The sequence below is a fragment of a genome, unplaced genomic scaffold (assembly GCF_019419815.1).
Source record: "Pyrus x bretschneideri cultivar Hongxiangsu unplaced genomic scaffold, Pyrus_bretschneideri_v1 Contig50, whole genome shotgun sequence".
In the NCBI taxonomy this organism is placed as follows: Eukaryota; Viridiplantae; Streptophyta; class Magnoliopsida; order Rosales; family Rosaceae; genus Pyrus; species Pyrus x bretschneideri.
In genome coordinates, this window is record NW_025999788.1 from 2,994,844 (window position 1) to 3,014,354 (window position 19,511).

Consider the following 19,511-nt stretch of genomic DNA (forward strand, 5'->3'; position numbering starts at 1 on the left):
CATTTCTTGCTCCGCAAACATAAATCCATAAGAAACCAAAAGCATAGAGCAACAATTTTCGGGTTTACACCACCTAAAGGTAATTAAAGTTTGAAGCAAGAAGATAACATCAAACCATACCTTTCGTACCAGCTAACTGACCTGCCGGTTTATTCGAGGAACAGTAATGCAGTTTTGTGCTGGTAACGGGTTCTATACATAGTGAAGCCAGCAGAACAAACTTGCAGAACCCTATAGACTTTGATTGACTGAGGAACATGTGTTTTAGTACTGCAGAGACGGTTCAATGGGCGCGGTCTTTGAGCACCTCAAGATCCATCTCTGTTGGGTCAGTAGCCTGAATCTCGTAGTGGATACCGTCCAGCTCCCTCCTAAACCTGTCTTTACATGTGGCACAGAGCATCTTCGCACGGATTCGAGAGGTTGAAGGGGACCTGAGCATTAGTATGTAAATAATCATGAATTAGCTCAAGATAGCACAAGTATTTGGATTTCCAAGCTCACACAAGTTCCGGTTTTTTAGGAATAAAACTTGCATCAGTAGAATTCTGCACCACTGATTTTATATGAAGGGATCATCACTGGATACGAAATCAAGGGTGCAAATGCAAATTTTTGGATGGCTTGTTTAAAAAAAATATGGGTTTGCAAATAACTGCAGGTTTTTGAAATATTGCAACTTCGGAATTTCGTCCATTATACTAGACTACTCTAATCTATGAGGAGCGGGATTCCGAACTTGGGTGCAAGGAAGAAACACAATGCTCTGGCCAACTAGCATAATCTGCGTCTGGATTTGAGAATGATCTTTTAACAGGACTATTAGTGACTCCATAGTCTATACATAAATCATAAGGTGAAGAGATTAAAGGTAAAAACTAACCATGCGATGAAGAAGATCTTGCTCTTTTGACAGTTATCAGAAGTTACGAAATCGAAGTCATATACGGCATATCGACAATCATTATCAGGCAAAGCTGCCACAAAATCATCATAGCTCTCCGCCGGACCGCCAATTTTTTCAACTACAACCTCCCTCTTCTTCTCATCAACCTTGAATATCACATAGCGGTGGACCTTCTTCCTCTGGAGCTCCATGAAAGTGTTCTTGCTCTCATCAGAAACCCCCATGGCACATGAAGCATTTGGCTGGAAAACACAAAAAAAAAAAAAAAAAAAAAAAAAAAAAAACCAATTCTGTTATATAATTGAACCAAATACTAAGGAAAGCCTTAGTAACTATTTTGCCTAGACATCTATCCTCTGTTTCGTCACTGAGAAGTTCAGGACTATGAAGGATCACACAATGATATCCCAAACTACTCTAATTTATAAGGAGGGATACTGAATACGGTGCAGGTACACTGCGTTGATTAACTAGCTTAACTCACGTCTGCAGAAAGTTCCTTGAGAACCAACTAGATAGATTAATGAATTGGGTTCATCCAAAGCTACATCAAACTGAATTATCTTTACAGAAACATGGGATTTGACACATAATCTTGAGCTCTTGAATAAAATCAAGACACCAAACAAAAACCGACAATTAAACGAAACCAACGAAGCTTCAAAAACCAACATAGAAAGAGAGAGAGTACCCGACTGAGCCCTCTGAGAGACATTGCAGCCATGAAAATCTCAAGTCCAAAGAGAAAGTTTGATCAAGAACAAGAACGAACAGATTATTCAGAGAAGGCTAGCAGCTAAAGAGATATTTGAACAAATGAGGCATGCAGAAGAAAAGATAAGCAAATGGGAAATCTGAAACGAATCGAACTGTACCAGTCAAAACAACGGAAAAGAAAATCAACTGAATAAACTACATACTATTCTCTTCCTTTTTTCTGCGGTCTAGAAAAAGAACAAGGAAATGGTAAGAAAAATAGAACGGTAGAAAGATACGTACCCTTTTGCTGTGAGGTTCTCTGGTGTTGAAAGATACGTACACATGGTGATGGTGCTGCGTAGGACTAACGCTTTGCTTGCAAGCAAACTGCCGACGTTGAATTTGGGACCCAGAGATTCAGGGAGGGACCGCCCTCCACCACCGTCCACGCTGCATATACATCGTTATCCACTCGCCATATAAAGGAGACCGACTCTACCTTTTGTTACTGCCAAGACAAATATATTATTATGCAACTTATGATCGATCTTTCATTTGAATTGAAATGCAAAAAATGTGAGTTAGTTCAGTTGGTTAAAAAATATTTTTTTATTATTGATGAGAAATAAAAACTTACATTTATACCAGAAATTAATTTCATATTGACAATTTGCAATCAGCTTCAACTAACGCTATTGTGGCGTTTATGTTGCATTCTTCTCCTCGTATTCGAATTTGATCTCTCCCTTCTAATAACTACAAATTAGAGTAATTTAGATAACTACCTTATCTAAAAAAGCATAAATTAAAGTAATTTAAACAATCATTTGATCCAAAAAATAGACTGCAACATAGAGTATCTATGAAAAACTACGAAGTGTTGCTTGAAGGGCGTGATTTTTTGGCACAGAAATAAACTTCGGATTGCATTTGCTAGGAAAACTTATGAGTGCTTACTCATGATTTTGTTTCGTGAAGTTCTACAATAATGATTATAAAACCTATTTTTATAGCATTCATGCCATACCATAAGCTTCTTATAATTCATAGAGGATCATCAAGAGATGTCATGACTGACATAACTTTGATTTTTATTTTTATGTTTTTAGCTGGCTAGTATTTCTATTCATGTCCTCGTAGGATCCAGCTCTTTGATGCCAAAAAATGATTAAAGAAAAAAAAAAAGTAACTCTATTTTGACTATGTTCTTATTGCAGTGTATTTCTATATTAAAATTAGTATTGACGCTCTAAAATTTATATTTAAGAAAAAACTATTTTTATAAAAAATATATAATTAAAATTTTGAAGTATAATAATTGTCCTTTTATATGCAATAGCACCTTTCAAAAAAGTAAAAACCCATAAAATTTGTGTACATGCGTGGTTCCCAAATAGTATTTTACTTAAGTGTGAAAAGGTCACGTGATTGTCACGAGCTCTCCACCAACAAAGAGCCGGAGCAACCGCAACCCAAACCCGAAACATCGACTCCTTTCCTGGATCGAAAATTTTTGTGCCCTAAAAATTTGGGGTTTTTTGGTTTTTGCGAAATTTGGTTCCTGGGCAGCTGCGAAACGATTCCCTGATGAAAATGGATTCAGAAGGTACGCGTCGGGATTTTCTTCTTCCAAAAAATAATTGGAAAAAATTGATCTTTAATTTTTATCAATGAAAAATTTGATTTCTTTTTATTTTTGTGTGAAATTTTTAGCAGCGCAAAAAGCGTCGAGCAATAATCCGTCGGTAATGCTCGCTTCTCTTCTGAGCAGGAGAGCCAAGCTTCAAGATGAACTCCGAGGGATTGAAAAACAGGTTCAAATTTTTATTTATTTATTTCTTAAATAATTTAATTTTTATTATTCTTTTATTCAGGGTTGGTGAATGAGTTTTTTGGCTTTTGGGTTAATTAGTTAGAGGTCATTTTTGGGGATATAGCTGAAATGGAAGACCTTTTTCTTTTGTGCTTTTTTCTTTTTTTTGTGTTACACAAATGATTTTAATTGGTCTTGTATAGAAAATCAGAAATGTGTGTCGGTATGGTTTAAGAACTAAGCTTTTTCTTTATCGTGTTATAAATCATAATGGAGAAAAACTTACATGAAACAGGTGTGTAACCCCTTTTTGTGTCTATCTCTCTTATCACGTGACATGTAACTGTAGGTTAGCCTGTGGCAGGTAAGCATTTCTCATCTTAATGATGCTTTTATGGAAATTTGGCTGTAATTTTGTTATTTCTCTTACTGGTTCGGTCCACAGTTTAGAACCAAAATGCAGCAGAACCTGTGGATGGAAATGTATGCAAATTAGTGAAGAAAAAATTAATTGGTTTTGTATAGTATGTTTAAAGAATAAAGCCCTTTTCTGTGTCGTGTCTTAATGGAGCAAAACTTACATGAAATGAGTGTATGATCACATGATGAGAGAGATAGAGAGAGAGTGTATACGCCTGTGATAGGTAAGTTTTTCTTGGTTATGTTGCCACGGGAATTTTTATTGTAATTTTTTTCTTTCTCCTTTTGGTTTGGTCCACAGTTTAGAATCGAAATGCAGCACAAGCTATGGATGGAAAAGTTCTTTTTTATGTCTTGTTGTAGTGGCAGCTGAGCTGCGTATTTGATGCGTCCCTTTACTGGAACTAATGCTTTCTTACAATGCAGGTCTATGATTTGGAGACTAGTTATCTGCAGGATCCAACTCAATGTGGAAATGTATTAAAAGGTTTTGAAGGGTTTCTATCATCATCCAAGAACACTAACCTGTAAGAACTAACTAATATATCATTTCCTTTGGCTTCACTTTTTTTCTTTTTACTCTTATTTAGGGTTATCCTCCTTAGTTAACCCTTGCCTATGGGGCTTTTGTGTTTGCGTGATAGTCTAAAGCAATCTACTTTATTTCCCATGAAGAACTGGTTCTTTTGTACTGTGGCTACTTATACATGATCGAATACTCTGATTACTCAATTTCTCTCTGGTTCTCTTCCTTTCTGATCTAACCAGTTGAGTTATTCCTCCAAGCAATCTTTTTCTTGCTAGCAGGGTTCTTTCACTGACCACTTTTGCAGCTAAAACTGTTAGTATTAGCTCATCTAGTGATCGCCATTATCTATAGACAAAAACTCACAAAATGACCTTTGGTTTCGCATATTGAGTTTATATTCATGGAATGATTATCTCTGCATATGATATTAGGAGCTTTTGGATAGATTATATTCTTGAATTATAACTCGGGCAAGCCTACTTTATGTCAGAGACATGATTTAGCTGGGAGATGATTGGCCGTTACTCATTGCTCTGATGGCATCTGAATTGAATGTTCATACAGCACATTTCCCCTAAATAATCTATATATCCAGTTATGGCACATGCAAGTTATATTAAATCAAGCATGCAGCACTGATGTTTTCTGTGTTATTGCACAAGGTTTTCATGTTTGGATCTAGGATACGTATTAATGGATGGATTTCTTCAAACCTTTTGACTGCAGCTTGAAGCGGTCTAGGAAATTTCAGCCTGAAGATAGGATGTTTTCATTATCTTCTGTTACATCACCAGCAGTAAGTATTCTAAACATTTAAAGTCCCATTATGGTGGCTGTAACTGTCCTCTTCATCTTTTGTTGTTGTAATTTAATGTCATCTCCGCATTATCAGTACATTCATGCAAGTGAATGTGGACCTAAAATTTCAAACCACAATTGACTCTGTGTATGGATTGACGTTGATAAATAATTGTTTGAAACATGTAAACCAATGTTCATAGTTTCTCTTTTATCTTCTCAGGCTGAAGAACTTGCGGCTGCACGAGATGGTAAAGCTTATATTGGCAAATACGCCACAACAGTCTCTGCAATTTTTATTCATTGATTTGTCCCTTTGTGTTTATTGTAGATGGGAGATCAGACTTTGGTCCAGGTCGGTCCAAAGGCGGCATATATGGGAATGGGCAGTAAGTACTCCACTATTTCTCTACGTGTTAAGTGGCATGTTAAAAGTTCTACTCAAGCTTTACCAAAGCTGGAAACAGATTTTATCAATTGTCACCATTTATCTTTGAGGCTCTATCTCCTGGCATCGCTGTCTGAAATATATAATTTATGTCACAGAGGAAAGCCAAAGAAGGGAAGACCTGCACCAAGGGACGCGAAAAGAATCAGACCTTCAAGCGAACAAGATTACGACTACGAAGATGATGCTGAGATGTCATAGTGAATGGGGAACTTATGGTTTACCTTTCCATATGAGCTCTACGCGAGCAAGAGCTGGGACCGAGCGCTTTCGATTGAGAAATCTTTTGATTGTCGAAAGCCATGCCTATCAGGCAAGCAAAACCCCCTTTTTCACTTGTGTAATTAATCTTATCTCAGGCTGTAAGTATTACACCCGAGCCCTGATAGTATTTAAGATTTTTGGTTATTTCTGCATAGGTCTTGTTACTTGAACAAATGTGAAACTTCAAATAGGAAGAATATTTCATGTGAAGAATAGTTTTCAATTTTGCAACATTGTTTTGATTTATTTTCCATCTCACAAGGTTGCATCGTGCCATCAAGTATTTACTTGAGAAATTGGGTTGCTGTCAAATTCGTTGTAAAAAATATTGGACATGAGAAAGTGATAACAACTGGCTTGCAGCTCAAATGGTTAAGATACGAGAGGATTTTGATTCATTAAGCAAAGATTCGGCCAAATGCCTTTGTAAATGCTCATTTCCACATAAAATCAATTGTGGTGGAATATGTATGACTTCTTACCATTAATGCGTTTTCTCGTTACTTGCAAATGACAAACTAACAACTAAATGAAATAATTTGATAAAATAACTAAAAGAAGATGAGCAAACAAACATACATTCAACTGGACATCAAGATGGCATTGATAACTCAAATCAATCACACAATGATAGCAGTATTATCAAGTTAAAACACGTGGTGACGCAAGATAAACTTGAGTATTGGAATGCATCCACCTGGACGTCCTTTTTGCTGGTGGGACTCAAATTGTCCATTACATTGCCCGACGTCGTTCCATATACCTCTTGGACTCAGAATCCAACAAATACGACACCGTTTAGCTGGAGCCGCATGATCGTTGAAAACTATTTCCAGGAGGTTTGGCACCCCCGATTCCGCCGCCGAAATCTTATCGCCCTTGTGCCCCGTTACCCATTTCACTCCTCCTCTTCCCCCTCCCATGAACTTGCTGGTATGTCCCTAAACCTATACATACACCTATACATACACATGTACATATATGTTTTTATCATACATTGTTTTCATTCGTGATTCGATAGGAGAAGATAAAGATGCAGAAGAAGGAGCCAGATAAAGCTCCAGCCCCTCCTGAGGTGCCGGCGTACTGGATTGAAACTTCCGAGTTGGTCTCCTACCGTTGGGAGTTTGACCCCACGGGTCAACTTTCTGTAAGTTTTTCATCTTCTTCCCCATGTTTAAATTGCGTGTTCACTTCTGGGTTCTCCTGGGTAAGCGGTAGTTTTAGCTGCCGATGCACCCTTGACTGAAATTCCAATTTGGGTCCGATTTGAGGTATGGGTTCTTGTTAATTTGGTGAAAAGTTGGGGACTTTGTGGTCAAATGGCAATGCAAGTCGGTCACTGAGTGTTGGGTTGCTGGGTTTGATTTTAGTGTAAATGGGCAGAGAGAGAGAGAGAGAGACAGAGAGACAGAGCGGTTTTGAAATAAACTTAGTGTGGAAATCAAAGAAGGGGATTTGAAATGGTTAATTGTACACTAAGGTGTAGTTTTTTCTTTTCAACAATGTCTTAGAATTTTGGCCAAAATACGATGCATAGCCATTGTAAAAATGGGAATTGGGGACCGGGTAGGAATTCGGGTTTTGGGAAATGGAAAGAGGATTAATTGAAGTAGCTGTGTTCCTGTGTGTTTTTTGCGTGGTGGGTTGATTTTGTTCTTGCTTTAGTTGAACTACTTTAACTGCATTGAGTTTTCTGCAGGTGAAGATTCTTGATGACTCGAGGCCAGTATTCCGCAAGGTCGCTGACTCGTTTGTCAATAAATTTTTTCCCTCGGGATATCCATATAGGTAAGTATTGGTTTATTCCTTTTGAGAGCCCATAAATTGGTTCAATTACTCATGTACCTTTTACTCGTGAAGTGTAAATGAAGGATATCTCAGATACACACAATTCCGGGCACTGCAGCACTTAACCAGTGCAGCCCTTTCAGTTCTTTCAACTCAGGTCTTTTTTTCTGATACCTTCAGTGTATTTAAAATCAATATTTATATTTCTTGCATGGAAATACCCTATGATTTCTGGTCAATATTGCACCTTGGATCTTTTATATGTTGCTTTTTGTGCTTACATTTGTACGTATGCTTATATAGTATATACTACGTATTTATTTGCTACAATTCTTGAGTGACGATTCATCATATAAGCTATAGATGTTCTTATTCTCTGTCTTCCCCACACCCCACCCTAAAATAAGAAATCTTAATGACAACTGAAATTTGGGCCATGGGCTGCACTCTTACTTCCTTTACAGTCACTCCTATTTGCTGCAGGCTTGCGACCAACCCCTGCACAGGCGACTGTTGTAAGCTGGGTAAGTTCTCAATTTTTTAAGGGTATAAGATCACTTGCAACTAAATCATGACTCGGATCGCTTCCATTTTCAGATATCTTCAAATTCCATATTGTTGACATGCAGGTTCTGAAGGATGGGATGCAGCACATGGGAAAGCTTATATGTAGCAATCTGGGCGCAAGAATGGATTCCGAGCCTAAACGTTGGAGAATTTTGGGTCTGTTTGGGAGCTTTAATTCATATCTAACTATATGTTTTTGGTCGGAAGTGATTTTAATGCTTTTAGAAGATTTTTAATTAGATTAAGCTTTCCGCCTTGCAGCTGACGTTCTCTATGACTTTGGCACTGGCATGGAAATTCTTTCTCCTTTGTGTCCGCAGCTTTTTCTTCAAGTCGCAGGTTTAGGCAATTTTGCAAAGGTATAGTTTTCATAGAGATGCATACATGTGCATATTAATTTCTTTTTTCAAACCTCCTTGTCGTTGAAATTTATTTAACTGTCTTTGTATTTAGTACCATGTCAGTGTAAAGTTTGAGTCCCTTCTCCAATCCTAAAATATAATTTTATAGATTGTTCTTTAAGATTTTTACCTTTGAAGTTAACAGGGGATGGCAGTTGTTGCAGCGAGAGCAACAAGATTACCAATTTATTCAGCCTTTGCAAAAGAGGGCAATCTTAGTGATCTGTTTGCCAAAGGGGAGGCAATCTCAACTGTGTTCAATGTCATTGGAATAGGAGCAGGGATCCAATTAGCATCTACTGTCTGCTCGTCCATGCAAGGAAAGGTAGTGGATATAATCCACTGTGTAACTCTCAATTTTTACCACTCAGCCTCATCATTTAATTCTATTGTGTTCGTAATTGCGCCAAAAACCCATTTTCAAACTAAGAGTTAAAAACAGGTTTGCATCACTCGTGTGTTATGACAGCAGTGAATATTGCGTTATGTGTGTTATTCTGAATTTGTTTCGTACGGTAGTTGTGAATTTCTAATTTCCTTTTGAAGGAAATAGATTCTGATGATCTTTAACTTCTTGCAGATGGTTGTTGGGCCTCTTCTTTCAATGGTGCATGTATACTGTGTTATTGAAGAAATGCGGGCAACTCCTATCAACACATTGAATCCACAGAGGACTGCAATGATTGTGGCTGATTTTCTTAAGACAGGAAAAGTATCAAGCCCGGCCGACCTGAGGTATCGGGAAGACCTCCTATTCCCGGGGCGGCTCATAAAGGATGCCGGAAATGTGAGAGTGGGACGGTCTTTCCACAAGGTCATTAAGCCTTCAAGACTTGGTGAATTGAAAGAAATATTCCCCGAAGAAAAGTTTCTTTTAAATCGTGGAAACAAAGGGGTTGACATGATATTGGAGCAAAATGCTACCGGTGAAGACGCATTGAGAGGGTGGCTTGTTGCTGGATACGCTGCAGATATAGAGAAGTCTTTTCATGTGCCGAGTTCGAGCGCACTGGATGAGGCTTACGAGAAGATGAATGACGTATTTGGTCCATTTGTATCGGAACTGCAGGCCAACGGGTGGCATACCGATCGATTTCTCGATGGAACAGGAAGCCGTTTTGCGTGGGGGTCGAATGTAGCTACAGATAATAATTCTTCTAGATATTGAAATTCTTTGGTACGGATAGGATTGGAAAAAGCAGGTACCTTGTGACAAAATGTTTATGGAAGTAGCGAACTTCAGTTGTTTTGAGGATCATCGTATTAGGTTTTTGCCTATTTACCTCTGTACCTTACAGTCACTTTGCTCCCTAAACTTTTATTCAGGCCACTTTTCTTATGTTTTTTGACTCGATTGATAATCATTTTGATTTTAGTTTTTATCTTACGGGCTTGAGATTTGAAGAAAATTATACAAGGGAAAGATGGATGAAAAAGAGTGGAGCGGAAGAATGATGGTATGATAGATGTAAAAATGTATAAAAAATGGTATACATAATGAAAACTAAAATTAAAACACCGAAATTTATTTCAAGTTGTTTTCACTTTTAAGTTTTTGTTTTCATTCTCCTCTTTGTAAGAATTCTGGGGATTTTTCAATCACATTTGTTTATTGTATATTGTGCAATCAGAAATCATTGTAAATTTTTTTATTTGAAATTGAATATAAATAGTATCTAACAAAAATTGGTCACACGATGTAAGATGAACAAATGTGATTTGAGGATCTCCAGAATCCTCACAAAAAGAATCCAACGAGGATCCTCTCTCTCCATTCTCTCCTCTCATCGCCCTTCAACATCCATCATCTCCTATACATTTTTCTCATATCTCAAATACAAAAAGTGAAGGGGGAAAAAAATAGTTATCTATCATACTCTAAATATGAGGAAAGATGGTTGAAGGGAAAACCGACCATATATAATAAGTTCAAAGGAAGAAATTAGTGACAAGAAAATCTTTTTGACGGATTTAGTAAAGAGAAGTGTTATTTGAACCCATATAACATCTTTCTACACTCGACTTACTTTCTACACTCCTATTATTTTTAATTAAAGAATTAATATCTCTTTGAACCCAAATTTACTATCTAAACCCTCACAACTCCATTTCAAAATGTAAATTTATCTTTACACCAATTTAGAAAATAAATCCCAAATTGAATAATTTGGTGAAGTTTCTACTTGTTTATGGGAATGAAAGCTTTATGAAGTTTGATTTTGTGAACATGTTGAATAATTTGATGAAGTTTCTACTTGTTTATGAATCTTCCATATTCTTGGGTCTCGCATAACTTTATCGCCTATACTGCGAACTGTATGTGTAATCCTTTTGATTAGCATCCTCTACCACACTAGTAGAAACAATAGGGACACTGGAAATGACGGGCATCAAATAATCTCTTGGATTAGTATTTCGTTAACTCGTTGTAGCTCTTCTTACTATGCACCCCAAATTGAGAGCAACTGGGTTGTTTTACGAAAAATTAATAGGTAAATGCAGACGTTCATACACAATTGAAGCTAACATTTTTAAGTCGAAAACTACATATGCATACTTCCCAAACAAATACTAAACAATATCAAGAAATTATGCAATCCAAAATTGTAGTAGCTACTTTCAATACAAGGCTGAAGAAACTCTCCAATTTTAGTAGGCTCATCGAATCGAATTATCGTGTTAAGGGCACCATTAGATTCCAAAGGTTTTTAAGGTCCATGAATTCTGCCAATAAAACAACATAAATTGCAAATCACAACACTTTAGATGATCCAAATAAAAAAAAATCCAGCACTATGTTCTCCTACTCAGAAATGTAGAAAGTAGAAAGAAAAAAAAAAAAAAAACTTTTAAGCCCAACCTAATTAGCTATCAATTAGGGTGTGAATGAGATCCATAGCTCTGCTACTAAGAAGAACAAATAATGGCAAGAGAAGCTCCCGATTGTTGTTCTCAAAGATGAAGAAATCATGTACTCCAAAGCTAATTCGGCGCCGATTCAATTAGGGAACAACTTCCAAAATTATTCAGTGTGGGTTTCTTGATAAATTTTATTTTATTGTTAATTTTATTTTGTACTTAATGATAATTATGCAATAGGTTAAAAAAGGTAATTTACATTTAAATTTTAAATTGAGGGTAAAAAGAGGTTGTACGGGTTCAGATAAAATTTCTCTTTAGGAAACTACTAGCTTGCCACACGTACGCGCATGGCAATTGGTAGTTTTAATTTTTTTATTTGAAAAAATCAAAAACAGAAAAAATAATAATAACAAATTTAAAAATTAACAATAAAGTTAGTTACGGAAGTGGGTTTTTTTTTTTTTGTGAATTTCTTATTTTATTTGAAAATTTAATGAGAGAGGGTAATTTTGGGATTATGAATATTTTACCATTTTTTCCCTCTCCCTTCATATATATTAACATTTACCTACACACTTTGTGTGTATGAACACATTTTTTTTAGAAAATGAGAAGGGGAGAGGGGGAGAGAGTGAACGTGGGGGAGTGGAATGTTTTTATTTTTTATTTTTTATTTTTTTTTAACATTAGAGGTATTTTAACATCACATGTAAGTGATGCTTCAATAAAAAACAGTAAAATTTAGACCTATGAAATTACATTATTGCCCATCATTTTTTTGTGTGATAGAAGAGTAAGTAGTCTTTTCATCCTCTTTTAGTTGACAAAGAGGGTTTCATTAATTAATAGATTAATATATATATATATATATATATTACACTCTTATTATATCAATACACTACTCGATGCCTTGAAGGTTTGGTTAATTTGCACTTTTTGTAATGTTGATTTTTGGTGCTCAAATTGACAAATTCTATATAATATTGTAGCCGATTTATTCAGTCCAAGAGTAGAAAAGAAAGGGCGGTGACGACGATAGCACGCCGTTGAAATTTTCTTCTTACTTTATTCAAAAATTAAATTAAAATGCATCTTCCTTTTTCTTTGGCGTTTTTGGTTTTTACAGACATCTCTCACAGCTAGACAACGCCGACGTACATATATTAATTGAATTTGGGCAGCCTTTCCAGCAGGCCCGGCCCAGGCCAGTACGGATAGGACGATCATTCAGAGCTTAAAAAAATTGGAAGCACCAAAATTATTAGGATGATATATATATTTTTATAAAAGTATAAAATTATAAAATTTGATTTAGTGACAAAGAAATTTAACTATAAATGGTGGTTTTATTGTTTAAAATGAATGAAGAGATCTTAGGTTGAAAACACCATGTATGCTTATTTACATTCCAATTTTTATAAATTTCTTTTCATAATAGTATAAATTTATAAAATTTGGCTAAATGATCAAGAAGTTTAATTAGAAGCAATGGTTTTTGTTGTTTAAAATTAACGAGAGGTCCTAAGTTTGAAATGCTATGTGCATGTTTATTTTTTTCAATTTTTACAAATTTCTGTTTGGTTGTTAATTTATTTACTAGTTAGTAGCTATGTGGGTTACTATTTTTAAATATCTATTCCAATTCAAGTCTAATCTTCAACAAAAAATAATGCGTAGACTATATTTTTAGACCAAATTTGCAAATTACGTGTCATCAAAATGTTTAATTTAGTGTTCATTCATTACTTATACATATCCTTAAAGACTCAAAAACATTAATATTTTTTTAGTCTTATATTGACGAGGTTAGTAAATAAGAAAAAATAACTCACGATTTATACAAAAACACTTTAAAAGTTCAATTGGAAAACAAAACTCATATTTTATCTACTTGAAAGCCTGAAGTTTTTTAATTTCCTTATCTTGATACAAAATAAATAAATTATTCTGTATATCTAAATTATTGAATTTGAAGTGTTTTTCTAAATATAATTTTATCGATGTTTTACGTATGAAAAAAAAAATTCTTTTTATATGAAATGAGAGTACCTTTTTTTACGTCGTCCCGGACCTCAAAAATCTTTAGACCGGCTCTGCTTTCCAGCTTTGCAATGGCTGCCGATTTCTGGTCGGACACACAAATACACCGCATCTGTAATTCCATTGGATACACGTGAGGGCCAGCTAGCCTACAGGGAAGTTGAACATCTTCAAATTCTTTAGTCGGTGGATAGTGGATACAAATACAATCATGCATGCCGACTGACATAATACATGCACTCCTTCCTTGCATCTGCAGGTCCCATGCATACTTTTTATGTTCTTAATTAGTTTTTAAGTTAACAGTAGTGATCTGATATGATAAATGATGAACACTGTTTATGGACATTCTAAGCAAGTGTGATTACACACTCTTCTCTTATATTTTTATAACTTGGAGATATATAATTAAGCTAGCTACATGACAGAGGTCAAAAGTTGAGGTTCAATATTCACCTTATCAGAACAAAAGTTGGAGTGCAACTTTGTCAAAATAATGCATCAGTATTATCTCAATCTAAGTTTCTTATTATTATTTTTTTCATCGATCGATACCATATTTGGTGTACATTTGTCTACACTTTATTCGGCCACACCAACATTGATTGTTTCAAATGCAGGCGTAAGTGATTTAAATGTCCTGATGTCCAAGTTAATCAGAGCATTAGAAATTTAACCCTACTGTTAATTACACGTGCATGTGCCACGATTTGTCAACTCATATTTGTACTTGTTTGAAGTTGCAGTCATCCTCATATCACATATACAAGTTCCTTGAATTATATATAAATAAATATAAATTTGAATTTCACATCCAAGTTTCTGTCAAAGAGAGTAGGTTTGAAATTCTGGGAATCTCTCACAGAGGAATATATATAGTTGCAATATATCCACACCAGTGGATCCTGTCTAAATGTTTGAGGGGTAGAATTTGTTTTCTATATATTTTAATCAAGAATCGAGCATATCTAGCTCCATCTTCCTCGCATGGTTGGACTATGAATACATGAACATTTATAATTTGTTATAAATTAAAAATCTATTCACATTTTATTATGTTTCAGCAACACTGTATTTGTCAATCTTTTTCTTTCACAATTAGATATTGAAAATGTCTCTGATTTGGATGAACAGTTGTAAATGATGATCTTTGAACAAGATTTTAAAAAATAACGGTTTAAATCTTTTGGATACTCCAAATTTGGGAGTACAAGAATTTTATAAAACATTCTTGATGGAAAAAAAGATTTCACTTAATTGAATTTGGACTAACGGTCTTTCCACTTACCAGTCAAACACAATTTTGAAAATGAAAACGGCTCTTTTGCTTGGAAATGAAATGTTCCGAGAAAAATGTTGTGAACTCAAACATGTAGTTAGCATGTGGTAATAAATTAATTACTAATTGATTAGCGTTTGGGATCTCAAATAAAATAAATAAGTATCATATATATATTGAAGCATGATCAGCTACTTGTTATGTTATATAGAATTACCAATATCCAATTGTGGATCGGTGAAGTGATTGACTAACTTTAGTTTTTCGAGCCAGTACGTTGAACTAGTTTAGGATATTATTGTAGGGCATCCTCCCTAATTCAAAAGCTAGATGTGTATTATTTGTATGAAGAACATTAGAGTCAAGATTGAAGATTTTACATCTTTTATAATATGTTAGCTTTAGTCTTCGGTAACTCATACATAATCTTATGTCTCAATACAATTAACCATGAAGCAGCTGCCAAAGTTTAACACTTATATAATAATGTGATGAATAAAGCAAGAAGATGAGAGATTGAAACTGGCTGCCTTGCTACTTATTTTCCTTGGGAAGTCAAAGTTGAAGTTAAAGTTTTGTGTAGTGTAGGACCGATCATGTATGTGTGCATAGTTGATTGTAATTCAATCATTTTCCGAGAGACCTACCTTATCATAAAAAATAACTAAATAAAATTATTAAATATTCGGTGATCAAAAAACAATTATTAAATATTTAATTATCTTTATGTCATCTAGTACTACGATCTAGTGGTATTTTTCTTCGTTTGTAAATGAGAGATCTTAGGTTCAATTCTCGCCAAAGACGAATTTGAACCTCATTAACAATCATGCGGGACCTAAAAAGTATCAATTGTGAAGATTTTTTTTAATGAATAAAATGAAAGATTAGCTAATGTTAGAACGCAAAATGTTCACCCTCAAAACGTAAGAGGAACAGTCCTACACACTCTATGGTCAGTAATACGATACGGAGAAACATATCTGGCAACTAATTTTTCTTCATATTTCGAATTAAATATGCATTAACAGATTTTTAAAGTTTTAGTCAATCTCGTGTGGGAAAAAAAGAAATCGTTAGTGTAACTTGACTGCATTAGTGACATCATTAGTGTGTAATCGAGAAAGTGATAGGCGTGCAGTTTGTTCCATGGCATGTATTTTTTTAAGAGTCATACAAATAAAATGATGTGGTTGTAGATAATTAGATTATTAATTAAGTGTCAGTTAACGTGATTGTTTTTTATTGGTGACACATCATTTGGTTTGTAATTTAGTTTAAAAAATGTGTAATGCTAGAGAGACTAAATTTAGAGATTACATTTGCAAACTAAATAATGTGTCACCAATAAGAATAAGCACATTTATCAACGTTTAAGTAATAAATCGATCATCAACTTCTATGTATTTAGTTTCCAAAACTTTCTTTATAAATTTAGTTTCTCTAGCATTACCCTTAAAAAATTTAATCTTTCTAGGATTATTATTATTTTTAATTGTGTTTCATTAGACTTAATCATCACTTCTTAATTAATCCACATGAGACTGGATTTGCCACTAATTCTCCTACTTTTCTTCAGTTCAATTTAGTGATATCATCATTGGAATTTCGGGTGTTTCTTTTTTCTTTTTCTTTTTTTTTTTAAATTTGTTAAAGAAGGTAATTATGGCTAGGTCCCCTGTTCAAAGTCGGCAAAAATATTTTAATGCTTTGTGTTTGAACATTTTAGACACAGATAATGATCAACATAAAAAAATAGAGTGATATATAATTAATGAAGCGAGTGGTGAGCTCCGTGCCATTTCAATGACCTATTAGTTAATTTATAGTTTCCCTTGTAATTGGTTTGAGAGTTTTGTATGTTTAATTGGATTTGATGTGATTTTCTTAATATTATCATAAACCGAGATCTTGAATCTGAACAAAATTTGGTTTTTATTCACTCTAAAACCACACGAATGTGGCGTTTGTCTGGGTTGAATTGGGTGCATGCTTCCAACAATCTAATGTGTATGTCGTATACGTATTGAACCCGTTTTATAGTCAGGACTCGTTCAGATTTTAAGAGGTTGCATTTATATTGTCAGGATGGATGCTTATCATTTTTTATTTGTGATGTTATGTTGTGTTACTAATTCACGTGATGATATAATATGCACAATAAGCTTCACGTTAAAGAATTAATTAAAAAAATATTTTCATGCTCTAAACATAACAATTTATTTTCTCAAAGAACTTTCATCTAAGGGGTTTAAAAATGGACCTCGTTTAAATTAGGCAACTTTAAAAAAATAGTGTTTATTTTTGTCTGTACAAGTTCAAGAAAACTAGCCCTCTTTCTTGACCCCCAAAGCATTGATGTTGAACTTGAAACAATGCCAGAAGAACGTTGGCCTTGCCTGTTTTTCTCCCTATTCATAAATATGCCTTTGCCTTATACTGTTCTCAGAAAAAAAAGAGGCAGAAGCAAAAGTAAACCACACCAAGGTCTTTAAAAATTCTGACCTACTTGGGAAGTGAAAGCATAGTAGTGTTATCTCCCGGACTGCTTGCTAATGTTAACGAAAATCACTTCGGAATTAAATTATAGAAAGATACTCATCACCTATTAACTGTTGATGTCGGGAAAGACAACTAAGGTGCAATATAACAATTGCGTTGAAGGTTTTTTTTTTTTTTTTTTTTTTCCTTCAAAATGGTATTTTACATTTTTACAACGATTTTTTTAAAACACAAAAAAATGAAAAAGATTCACGACGGATCTTTAGATCATATAAATCAAAACTGATCTTAACTATGACTTCCTTAAGAAAAATTACAAAATCAAAGAGTGATTTTACTTATGCTTACTGCAGTGTTTTTTTCCCTTCAAAACGGTATTTTACATGTTTTCTATGATTCACAAAATTTGAAAAAAGATTCTCGACGGATCTTTAGATCGTATAAATCAAAACTGATCTTAACTATGATTTCCTTAAGAAAAATTACAAAATCGAAGAGTGATTTTACTTATGCCTGCAAAGGCATCTATTTTTTTAGTACATTAATATTTTTACACTAAGGAAGGGGTAGTTCAGTAAAGCCACACAATAGGTAACTTAATTTGGTATCGAATTCGTCATCCACAAGATTCGAACCTATGTCCTCTCACTTTCAAATGAAGAGGAATACCATATATTTCCCTAAAAATATATTGAAATTAGATAATAGGAATTTTGTCTCAATAAATATCTTGGATCATGGATTTGATTCGCCATACCACTTGTGTTTTTTATTGATTTGAACAAATATCTTAGAATATTCAATAGTGAGATGCTTTATATGCTTAATTACAATGCAAATGTTAAAAAGAAGGGAGACTTTGGATGCAGTCTTTAACTACTAATGTTCTTTGACTGAAATTTTCATGGTTTTCAGTTTTGATCAAAGTCCCTAATGTTAATGTAATAGTGTATTTCTATGTAGGTTATTATATTTTTAAATTAAAAATGAAGGAGTTATTAACGAATGAAGTCGAGGGAAAAATTTTAAATTTATTATTTTCTGAAATGCTCCAGATTTTTTAAGCAAAATCTGGAAAGCCACGTGTGTGGCCCAGAGTAAAGGAAAGAAAAGATGGGTGGTGGAGATGGAAGATAAAGGAGAGAAAGGAGGGGGAACTGGACCAATTAGGAAAGGGAGAAAAGAAGATAACCAATGGGAGAGGAGAAAAAGGAAGGGAAAGGAAAGAATTGAGGGGGTAGCCGATTGGACCCTCGACCTGTTTCCATGTTGCTACCCAGTCTTCAACCCGGTGTTCCGAGACTTTTCTGACACCTTTCATGGCGTTTTCCTAGCTTTTCACGGCCAACCATCACCTGTAAACATCACTACGACATCCTCGCTATGAATTACACCCCAAACTCGACGAGATTTGGTTTCATTCTGTGGAGAATAACACCGGTAGGTGCGATGGGTCTCATAGCGGCGATCCGCCATTCCTGAAGCAAACTCAGCCAACCACCACCACCAATAGACTCTACTCAACCTTAGGAACAAAGCCCATGCATTGGTTGAGGCGTCAGAGCTCGTTTGGAGTCGAATCAAAACCACCCATTTATAGGGTTTCCGACGGGTTCGTGGAGATTTAAGGCTTTTTCTGGTCAAATTGGACTTGGCCGTATGTATGAAACTTGCTCTACTCATTGAGATCTTTGTTTCCGTGAAATTTGAGAATTTTTAGAAATAGTTAATTTTTCCGGCGAGTTGAGGCGGCCGACCGTCGTGTGCGGTGGTGCATGGGCCGAGACCCCACCTGACGTTCCTAAGCTAAGTCTAATACTCCAATTGCATAGGTGAAGTCCGATTAACGAAATTCCAATGTTTGGGTAGAATTTCACTAAGGTCCGCCACTTGATGCTTATTTGAATCGACGATCCAACCATTGGATCATCACCAAACTTTAGTAGGTTATTACTCATAATATTTGAGGACAATAGGAACTGACGGATCGGGAATTTGATTTTTGGATCTTCCCGAATTGGATTCCTAAGTTCGTAAAATAAAATGTTAACTGCTACTTGCATTTACAATTTGCAAAGATTCGACCGTTGGATCGTAATGAAACTTTAGTATGATGTTTTAGAAGCATAATGTGGATCTTTGGAAGTCATGGATTGGAAATCTATGATGCAGATCTTCCGGATCGAGTTAC

At 34.9% G+C, this 19,511-nt stretch overlaps 3 protein-coding genes across 5 annotated transcripts; 2 read left to right on the top strand and 1 right to left on the bottom strand.

Annotated features, from left to right (window-relative positions):
• Positions 1-228: 228 nt before the first annotated feature.
• Positions 229-2,056, bottom strand: LOC103946047 (actin-depolymerizing factor-like). 2 transcript variants are annotated; one of them, XM_048569799.1, is made up of 3 exons: positions 1,907-2,056; positions 884-1,149; positions 229-434 (listed from the first exon to the last, which is right to left on the bottom strand). In XM_048569799.1, exons 2-3 carry the CDS (start codon positions 1,129-1,131, stop codon positions 284-286), a joined length of 399 nt encoding a protein of 132 aa, XP_048425756.1. In that variant the 5' UTR covers positions 1,132-1,149; positions 1,907-2,056; the 3' UTR covers positions 229-283. The 2 variants fall into 2 exon arrangements, with proteins under 2 accessions (XP_048425756.1, XP_048425755.1); XM_048569798.1 differs by lacking the exon at positions 1,907-2,056 and adding an exon at positions 1,599-1,738.
• Positions 2,057-3,021: 965 nt separating this feature from the next.
• Positions 3,022-6,131, top strand: LOC103946048 (chromatin modification-related protein MEAF6-like). Of its 2 annotated transcripts, none has more exons than XM_009356666.3 (7): positions 3,022-3,212; positions 3,320-3,420; positions 4,266-4,366; positions 5,095-5,164; positions 5,390-5,417; positions 5,498-5,555; positions 5,713-6,131. In XM_009356666.3, exons 1-7 carry the CDS (start codon positions 3,194-3,196, stop codon positions 5,813-5,815), a joined length of 480 nt encoding a protein of 159 aa, XP_009354941.1. In that variant the 5' UTR covers positions 3,022-3,193; the 3' UTR covers positions 5,816-6,131. The 2 variants fall into 2 exon arrangements, with proteins under 2 accessions (XP_009354941.1, XP_009354942.1); XM_009356667.3 differs by having other exon boundaries at positions 3,323-3,420.
• A 511-nt stretch (positions 6,132-6,642) lies between these two features.
• On the top strand, positions 6,643-9,976 carry LOC103946049 (protein root UVB sensitive 2, chloroplastic-like). The gene is made up of 9 exons (XM_009356668.3): positions 6,643-6,811; positions 6,900-7,028; positions 7,581-7,669; positions 7,742-7,826; positions 8,134-8,193; positions 8,299-8,392; positions 8,498-8,595; positions 8,783-8,962; positions 9,218-9,976. The coding sequence occupies exons 1-9, from the start codon at positions 6,800-6,802 to the stop codon at positions 9,803-9,805; spliced, it is 1,335 nt and encodes a 444-aa protein (XP_009354943.2). The 5' UTR covers positions 6,643-6,799; the 3' UTR covers positions 9,806-9,976.
• The last annotated feature ends 9,535 nt before the right edge of the window (positions 9,977-19,511 follow it).